We start from the raw sequence: 9,599 nt of genomic DNA, 5'->3' as shown, positions 1-9,599 counted from the left end.
AGCCAGTGACTGATGTGGTGTACTCCTCAATGCCATTGGAAGAATCCCGGAACATATTCCATCTGTCCTAGCAAAACAGTCCTGTAGTTTAGCATCTGCTTCATCTATCACTTTTTTTTGACCGAGTCACTGTTGCTTCCTGCTTTCATTTTAGCTTGTATGCAGGAATCAGGAGAATAGAATTATGGTCAGATTTGCCAAATGGAGGACGAGGGAGATCTTTGTACGCGTTTCTGTGTGCGGAGTAAAGATGGTCTAGAATTTTTTTCCCTCTGGTTGCACATTTAACATGCTGATAGAAATTTGGTTAAACTGATTTAAGTTTCCCTGCACTCAAGTCCACTAGGAGCGCCGCCTCTGGATGAGCGTTTTCCTGTTTGCTTATGGCCGTATACAGCTCGTTGAGTGTGGTTTTAGTGTCATCATCAGTCTGTGGTGGTATGTAGACAGCTGCGAAAAAGAAAAAAAAGATTAAAACTCTCTAGGTAGATAGTGTGGTCTACAGCTTATCATGAGATACTCTACCTCAGGCGAGCAAAACCTCAAGACCTCCTTAGATATCGTGCACCAGCTGTTGTTTACATATATGAATAGGCCCCCGCCCTGTGTCTTACCAGAGGTTGCTGTTCTATCCTGCCGTTAGAGTGTATCAAATCTTCATTTCATTCTCCGGCGAATGAAGGGGATCTGGGCCTGGTTGGGTGTCTGTTAGGGAATAAAGTTCCATTTGGGACACACTCTATGTGTCTCTTCCTGAGTTGCCGTGTGTAGAGTGGAAAAACACAGAGAAAGATCCGTTTTTGGTTTCTCAAATTGGCCGTATATGTCCAGGTTCATTTCGTATCCCCGGTTCTCTGAAGGAGAGAACAGGACATCAATATAATTATGGGAACTAGGCTACATGCTATGGAGACATATTGTTCCAATATGGTGACGTCAAGTGGTGAACTGAAAAGAGAACTATATTTATCTATAGCTGTTAGCTAGGAGTATAGACTGTAGTATGTAGTCTAAGGTTTAAGATTAGAACTGAAAGCAGCAATAAACCCATGCATATAAAGCACTTGAAGTAGACATTGGCATAGGGATTACTTAAACGCATCAGGGATATGAACATTAATGAATCCCTCACTCTTATTAATAAGTACAAAGATTTTTTGATTGTATAGATAATGTTAATGTTAAGTGACATTCATAGTCTGCTGAAGTCTGATGCATGCTCTGAAATCACATTTATATTCTGAATTAGTTATTATACGTACTGTAAACACATTTCTCTGCAGACAACATAGTAGGCCTAACAGTAAACTATTTTAATTTCCATGTCCTCTGCCTCAAGTTCACGGTATTATTGCTATCTTTGATGCTTTATCGTTTGTCTGTACAGTGTCTTATCTGCTGGTTCTTGGGATGATGAATGCAAGAGCAATCTGTCAGATGAAAAACCAAACACTCAGTCAGTGAAGTAAACAGAGAGAAATAGTAAGTGTTGATTTAGACTAGACATAATCTACAGTGCGCTCACTGTCTGTCTCACTGGAAATACGGTTCTGTGTGTCTTCTTTCTCTCTCTTTATTTATCTCTCTTTTGCTCCTTTCTTTCTTTCTTTCTTTCTTTCTTTCTTTCTTTCTTTCTTTCTTTCTGTCTTTCTGTCTTTCTTTCTTTCTTTCTTTCTGTCTTTCTGTCTTTCTGTCTGTCTTTCTTTCTTTCTTTCTTCTTTCTTTCTTTCTGTCTTTCTGTCTTTCTTTCTTTCTGTCTTTCTGTCTTTCTTTCTTTCTTTCTTTCTGTCTTTCTGTCTTTCTGTCTTTCTTTTTCTTTCTGTCTTTCTGTCTTTCTGTCTTTCTTTCTTTCTGTCTTTCTTTCTGTCTTTCTGTCTTTCTGTCTTTCTTTCTTTCTGTCTTTCTTTCTGTCTTTCTGTCTTTCTGTCTTTCTTTCTGTCTTTCTGTCTTTCTTTCTTTCTGTCTTTCTTTCTGTCTTTCTTTCTTTCTGTCTTTCTGTCTTTCTTTCTGTCTTTCTGTCTTTCTGTCTTTCTTTCTGTCTTTCTGTCTTTCTGTCTTTCTGTCTTTCTTTCTTTCTTTCTTTCTTTCTGTCTTTCTGTCTTTCTTTTTCTGTCTTTCTGTCTTTCTTTCTGTCTTTCTTTCTGTCTTTCTTTCTTCTTTCTGTCTTTCTTTCTTTCTGTCTTTCTGTCTTTCTGTCTTTCTGTCTTTCTTTCTTTCTGTCTTTCTGTCTTTCTTTCTTTCTTTCTTTCTTTCTGTCTTTCTGTCTTTCTTCTTTCTTTCTTTCTTTCTTTCTTTCTTTCTGTTTTCTTTTTCTGTCTTTCTCTTCTTTCTTTCTGTCTTTCTGTCTTTCTTTCTTTCTGTGTTCTTTCTTTCTGTCTTTCTGTCTTTCTTCTTTCTTTCTTTCTGTCTTTCTTCTTTCTGTCTTTCTTTCTTTCTTTCTGTCTTTCTTTCTTTTTCTTTCTGTCTTTCTTTCTTTCTGTCTTTCTTTCTTTCTTTCTGTCTTTCTTTCTTTCTGTCTTTCTGTCTTTCTTTCTGTCTTTCTTTCTGTCTTTCTCTTTCTTTCTTTCTTTCTTTCTTTCTGTCTTTCTTTCTTTCTGTCTTTCTGTCTTTCTGTCTTTCTTTCTTTCTTTCTTTCTTTCTTTCTTTCTTTCTTTCTTTCTTTCTTTCTTTCTGTCTTTCTGTCTTTCTTTCTTTCTGTATTTCTTTCTTTCTGTCTTTCTGTCTTTCTTTCTGTCTTTCTTTCTGTCTTTCTGTCTTTCTTTCTTTCTTTCTTTCTTTCTTTCTTTCTTTCTTTCTTTCTTTCTTTCTGTCTTTCTTTCTTTCTGTCTTTCTGTCTTTCTTTCTTTCTGTCTTTCTGTCTTTCTGTCTTTCTTTCTTTCTTTCTTTCTTTCTTTCTTTCTTTCTTTCTTTCTTTCTGTCTTTCTGTCTTTCTGTCTTTCTTTCTTTCTGTATTTCTTTCTGTCTTTCTGTCTTTCTTTCTGTCTTTCTTTCTGTCTTTCTGTCTTTCTGTCTTTCTTTCTTTCTTTCTGTCTTTCTTTCTTTCTGTCTTTCTGTCTTTCTTTCTGTCTTTCTTTCTTTCTGTCTTTCTTTCTTTCTTTCTTTCTTTCTGTCTTTCTGTCTTTCTTTCTTTCTGTCTTTCTTTCTTTCTGTCTTTCTGTCTTTCTTTCTTTCTCTCTCCCCTCTCTCTCTCATCTTGCCTCTGTATAGCAGTGCTGTGCCCAGTCTTTTATGCAGAAGGGAAAATGACTCTCTGAACTGAATCATCCTGAAACACTGCTCTTTTTCTTTCTTTCTTTATTGGTTTCTTTATTTCTCCATCAATCCTTCAAACTCTCTCTCCCTCACTCTAGATCTCTCTCCCTCTCTCTCCCTCACTCTAGATCTCTCTCCCTCTCTCTCCCTCACTCTAGATCTCTCTCCCTCTCTCTCCCTCACTCTAGATCTCTCTGCCTCTCTCTCCCTCACTCTAGATCTCTCTGCCTCTCTCTCCCTCACTCTAGATCTCTCTCCCTCTCTCTCCCTCACTCTAGATCTCTCTCCCTCTCTCTCCCTCACTCTAGATCTCTCTCCCTCTCTCTCCCTCACTCTAGATCTCTCTCCCTCTCTCTCCCTCACTCTAGATCTCTCTCCCTCTCTCTCCCTCACTCTAGATCTCTCTGCCTCTCTCTGCCTCACTCTAGATATCTCTGCCTCTCTCTCCCTCACCCTAGATCTCTCTCCCTCTCTCTCCCTCACTCTAGATCTCTCTCCCTCTCTCTCCCTCACCCTAGATCTCTCTCCCTCACTCTAGATCTCTCTGCCTCTCTCTCCCTCACTCTAGATCTCTCTGCCTCTCTCTCCCTCACTCTAGATCTCTCTGCCTCTCACTCCCTCACTCTAGATCTCTCTGCCTCTCTCTCCCTCACTCTAGATCTCTCTGCCTCTCTCTCCCTCACTCTAGATCTCTCTGCCTCTCTCTCCCTCACTCTAGATCTCTCTCCCTCTCTCTCCCTCACTCTAGATCTCTCTGCCTCTCTCTCCCTCACTCTAGATCTCTCTGCCTCTCTCTCCCTCACTCTAGATCTCTCTGCCTCTCTCTCCCTCACTCTAGATCTCTCTCCCTCACTCTAGATCTCTCTGCCTGTCTCTCCCTCACTCTAGATCTCTCTGCCTCTCTCTCCCTCATTCCAGATCTCTCTGCCTCTCTCTCCCTCACTCTAGATCTCTCTGCCTTTCTCTCCCTCATTCCAGATCTCTCTGCCTCTCTCTCCCTCTGAAATCTTCACCGCCTTTATCCCATCTCTCTCTCTCTCTCTCTCCCTCATTCCAGATCTCTCTGCCTCTCTCTCCCTCTGAAATCTTCACCGCCTTTACCCCCTCTCTCTCTCTCTAGATCTCTTTGCCTCTCTCTCCCTCTGAAATCTTCACCGCCTTTATCCCATCTCTATCTCTATCTCTCTCTCTCTCTCTCTCTCTCTCTCTAGATCTCTAGATCTCTTTGCCTCTCTCTCCCTCTGAAATCTCCACCGCCTTTATCCACCGGGCGGACACCTGGCAAATGTAGTCTCTTATGGTCAATCTTCCAATGATATGCCTACAAATACGTCACAATGCTGCAGACACCTTGGGGAAACGATAGATCGGGCAGACTCATTCCTTGCGCATTCACAGCCATATAAGGAGACAATGAAAAACAGAGCCTCAAAAATCCTGCTCATTTCCTGGTTGAAGTTTAATCTTGGTTTCGCCTGTAGCATCAGTTCTGGGGCACTCACAGACAATATCTTTGCAGTTTTGGAAACATCAGTGTCCTCTTTCCAAAGCTGTCAATTATATGCATAGTCGAGCATCTTTTTTTGTGGCAAAATATTGCGCTTAAAACGGGCACGTTTTTTATCCAATAATGAAATAGCGCCCCCATAGATGTAACAGGTTAACAACACTGTCATCTCAGATTTTCAAAATATGCTTTTCAACCATAGCAAAACAAGCATTTGTGTAAGAGTATTGATAGCTAGCATAGCATTTAGCATAGCATTTAGCGGGCAACATTTGCACAAAAACCAGAAAAGGATTTAAATAAAATAATTTACCTTTGAAGAACTTCGGATGTTTTCAATGAGGAGACTCTCAGTTCCATAGCAAATGTTCAGTTTTTCCTGAAAGATTCTTTGTGTAGGAGAAATCGCTCCGTTTTGTACATCACGTTTGTCAATTATATGCATAATCGAGCATCTTTTTGTGACAAAATATTGTGCTTAAAACGGGCACGTTTTTTTATCCAATAATGAAATAGCGCCCCTATAGATTCAAGAGGTTATTAAACAACAAAAAAAAGTATGCTTTACTTATTCAATATAGTTCAAGTCCAACTTTATTAGTCGTATATATGCTATGCGCGTGGTATACATCGTTCAATGAAATGCTTACTTGCAGGTTCCATCTCGACAATGCAACAACAATAAGAAATTATAATAGATAAGAATACAAACATAAAGTAAATGGCTCAGTAGAATAAACATTTTAGCATCAGTATAATACAGGAAGGGACAATATAAAGTCCAATATTTACACATGTATTTACATGAAGGGGAGATGGGGGGCAAGGGTATAAACTGAGCAGTATAGTAACAGTCTGGTTGCAGAGGGTGTGTGTGTGTGTGTGTGTGTGTGTGTGTGTGTGTGTGTGTGTGTGTGTGTGTGTGTGTGTGTGTGTGTGTGGAGAATCAGAGCAGGTGGTCTGTCCAGTTCAAGTGTTCAGCAGTCTGATGACTTGTCGATAGAAACTGTCTCTGAGCCAGTTGGCATCAGACCTCATGCTCTGATACTGGCTCCCACAGACTCCTCTTCTAATCCCCTGTGTCTCCATGTCTCCTCTCTCAAGTTCCTCTATCTGACAGTCTGACTAAAAAGCCCCATACAGAGAGATCCCAGTGGAAGATCATAAGCAGTCTGCTACCATGGAGACCTCAGTGGAAGGTCATAATCAGTCTGCTACCATGGAGACCTAAGTGGAAGGTCATAATCAGTCTGCTAGCATGGAGATCCCAGTGGAAGGTCATGATCAGTCTGCTACCATGGAGACCTCAGTGGAAGGTCAACATCAGTCTGCTACCATGGAGACCTCAGTGGAAGGTCAACATCAGTCTGCTACCTTGGAGACCTCATTGGAAGGTCATACGGATTGGGTTTTTATGATGAGTGCATTAGGGTATGAGGATAACATTATGGGATAGCTGATATGGTGACTCATAGATATTATGTCACTGTGATGACTGTAATTAGATTGATTTGGTCCACTGTGCTACTCTGTCCTGTCTTCTCATGGGAGGTGATGACATACACTACCAGTCTGAAGTTTGGACACACCTACTCATTCAAGGGTTTTCTTTATTTGTACTAGTTTCTACATTTTCTAATGAAAGTGAATACATACAAATTACAAATAACACATATGGATTCATGTAGTAACCAAAACAGTGTAAGACAAATCAAAATATATTTATATTTTTCGAAGTAGCCACGCCTTGATGACAGCTTTGCAAACTCATTCTCTCAACCAGCTTCATGAGGCAGTCACCTGGAATACAGGTGTGCCTTGTCAAATGTACATTTGTGGAATTTATTTCCTTCTTAATGCGTTTGAGCCAATCAGTTGTGTTGTGACGAGGTATGGGGTGGTATACAGAAGACAGCTTTGGTAAAAGACCAAGTCCATATTATGGCAAGAACAGCTTTCCGGAAAAAGTTGAGAACATTGAAAGTATCTTCAAGTGCAGTCGCAAAAACAATCAAGCGCCATGATGAAACTTGCTCTCATGAGGACCGCCACGGGAAAGGAAGACCCAGAGTTACCTCTGCTGCAGAGGAGAAGTTCATTAGAGTTACCTGGCTCTCATGAGGACCGCTACAGGAATGGAAGACCCAGAGTTACCTCTGCTGCAGAGGAGTAGTTCATTAGAGTTACCTGGCTCTCATGAGGACCACCACGGGAAAGGAAGACCCAGAGTTACCTCTGCTGCAGAGGAGAAGTTCATTAGAGTTACCTGGCTCTCATGAGGACCGCCACAGGAATGGAAGACCCAGAGTTACCTCTGCTGCAGAGGAGAAGTTCATTAGAGTTACCTGGCTCTCATGAGGACCACCACGTGAAAGGAAGACCCAGAGTTACCTCTGCTGCAGAGGAGAAGTTCATTAGAGTTACCAGCCTCAGAAATTGCAGCCCAAATAAATGCTTCATAGAGTTCAAGCAACAGACACATCTCAACATCAACTGTGCAGAGGAGACTGTGTGAATCAGGCCTTCATGGTTGAATTGCTGCAAATAAACCACTACTAAAGGGCACCAATAATAAGAAGAGACTTGCTTGGACCAAGAAACACGAGTAATGGACATTAGACCGGTGGAAATCTGTCCTTTGGTCTGATGAAGACTAAATCTGAGATTTTTGGTTCCAACAGCTATTTCTTTGTGAGACGCAGAGTAGGTGAACGGAGGATCTCGCATGTGTGGTTCCCACCGTGAAGCATGGAAGAGGAGGTGTGATGGTGTGGGGGTGCTTTGCTGGTGACAATGTCTGAGATTTATTTAGAATTCAAGGCACACTTAACCAGCATGGCCACCACAGCATTCTGCATTTGATGTCTTCACTATTATTCTACAATGTTGTTAATAGTAAAAAATAAAGGTGATGGCCATGCTGGTTGACACAGTCCTTTTCTCATGGGAGGTGATGACACAGTCCTTTTCTCATGGGAGGTGATGACACAGTCCTCTTCTCATGGGAGGTGATGACACAGTCCTCTTCTCATGGGAGGTGATGACACAGTCCTCTTCTCATAGGAAGTGATGACATATGATTCATTTTGTAACCGTGACATGATTCAACGCCTACTTCTGTATGTGAAGGGATTGTAATTGTGTCATGTTTTAACTGTCAAATATGACAGATTATACAATGGACTTCCTGCTTGTGTCAATGATATGCTTTTCATGGAGACCATGCATCTCTTTGTGGGTTGTGGTTCGATTCCTTCCAGGGTCACCATATGTACTCAATGCATGTTTCAACATCAATGTCGTCACTTCTGTACTATACGTCTTGGGTAAGAGCCTTGAATATAACCTAAACTTGCATCTATTCTCCTCTCTACTTCCAGCAAGAGAAGAGAACGTGGCGACGTTCCGTGGTTCTGAGTACTTCTGCTACGACCTGTCCCAGAACCCCATCCAGTCATCCAGTGATGAGATCACGCTCTCCTTCAAGACATGGCAGAGGAACGGTCTCTTGCTCCACACAGGGAAGTCTGCTGACTATGTCAACCTGGCCCTAAAGGACGGGGCGGTGAGCCTGGTCATCAACCTGGGCTCCGGGGCCTTCGAGGCCATTGTGGAGCCCGTCAATGGGAAGTTCAACGATAATGGCTGGCACGACATCAAGGTCACACGCAACCTCAGACAGGTAACCATGGAGACTGAGCAGACATAGGTTCACGACTGGTATTGATTAGTTGTAGTAATAGATTAATTAGTTGTTATTAGTGTCGTGGGTTTATGTTGTTAGATTAGTGTTTACCTTTGTTTACAATTGATGTATTACATTAGATTAATGTGTATTTTTATATAGCACCTTTTCCAAGTGCCCTAAGCACTTTAGATAGTTGTCAAAGATGTTGCGTTGAGAAATATTATGAGAGAGACATTATGAATTTGTGTAGTGTTGAAGTATTATCAGTATGGTTAGGTAGTGTTTTCCCCTCTATTTATAACCTCTAGCAGTGACTATGTGAATAAAGAAGCACAGACTGCATAGTGATTGATAGTGGTGGAGCAGCTGATACCATGACTTGTGTTGCTTTTGAAGACTTACCCTATTTTCTTCATTTAAACGTTTACTACTTTGTTTTATTCTTGACTAAGCTGACACTTCTATCAGGAGCCTTGTCGAAGAGTCGCTAGCTTGTTGTTGCCTTCAGAAGTAGCTGTTTTCCTTTAAACAACTAGATGTTGCTCCTCTGTATAGCTACAGAAACTACAAGGCAGGGTTTAAGACACACATTAACTCGGGACAATGGAGGGACTTCGGGTGACAGACAATAGGAGCCTTCTGTTGGACATTTGTTTCAGATCAGTGGAGCATCTTATTCAAATAGCATGAATGGATGCTAAAATGGCATCTGATATGTCCTTGTAAGCGTAGATAGTTCACAGTACACATCAGAATACTAGAATGGACATGAACATTCTTACGTTGGGATCAAGGTCAGCCATTTTTGGTCAGAGAGTTGGTTAACCATGGTTTGGCAGTGCTTTAATGAGACAGTGTGTAAAATAATGAACTTGAAGAATGTATGTTTGCTAGCTAGGTGGCCAGTTTTAAAGAAATGATTCCCTTCAGTAACTGCCAACGTGCCAACATTCCATTCAGCGTTGGACCTGTAACCGAAAGGTTCTAAGATCGAATCCCCGAGCTGACGAGGTAAAACTCTGTCGTTCTGCCCCTGAACAAGGCAGTTAACCCACTGTTCCTAGGCTGTCACAGTTAAATACTATGACACCCTAGTTAAATAAAGGTAAAATAAAAATGTAAAAAGTACAGTCCATCCACAGCCATACACTG

At 41.3% G+C, this 9,599-nt stretch overlaps 1 protein-coding gene across 9 annotated transcripts in view; it reads left to right on the top strand.

The window, feature by feature from the left end:
* The window catches only part of LOC135557920 (neurexin-3b), a 608,535-nt gene that overhangs the window by 153,137 nt on the left and 445,799 nt on the right, over positions 1–9,599 (top strand). For 8 of the 9 annotated variants that reach the window (XM_064991637.1, XM_064991635.1, XM_064991636.1 and 5 more), the window contains one exon: positions 8,140–8,441. In XM_064991637.1, the coding sequence (XP_064847709.1) occupies positions 8,140–8,441 (302 nt within the window). The remainder of the gene's footprint in view (positions 1–8,139; positions 8,442–9,599) is intronic. The other variant, XM_064991630.1, reaches the window with a different exon arrangement.

This window comes from Oncorhynchus masou, chromosome 16 (genome assembly GCF_036934945.1).
Source record: "Oncorhynchus masou masou isolate Uvic2021 chromosome 16, UVic_Omas_1.1, whole genome shotgun sequence".
Lineage (NCBI taxonomy): Eukaryota > Metazoa > Chordata > Actinopteri > Salmoniformes > Salmonidae > Oncorhynchus > Oncorhynchus masou.
The sequence above is the reverse complement of the archived record's forward strand: the minus strand, read 5'-3'. Positions and strand labels throughout refer to the sequence as shown.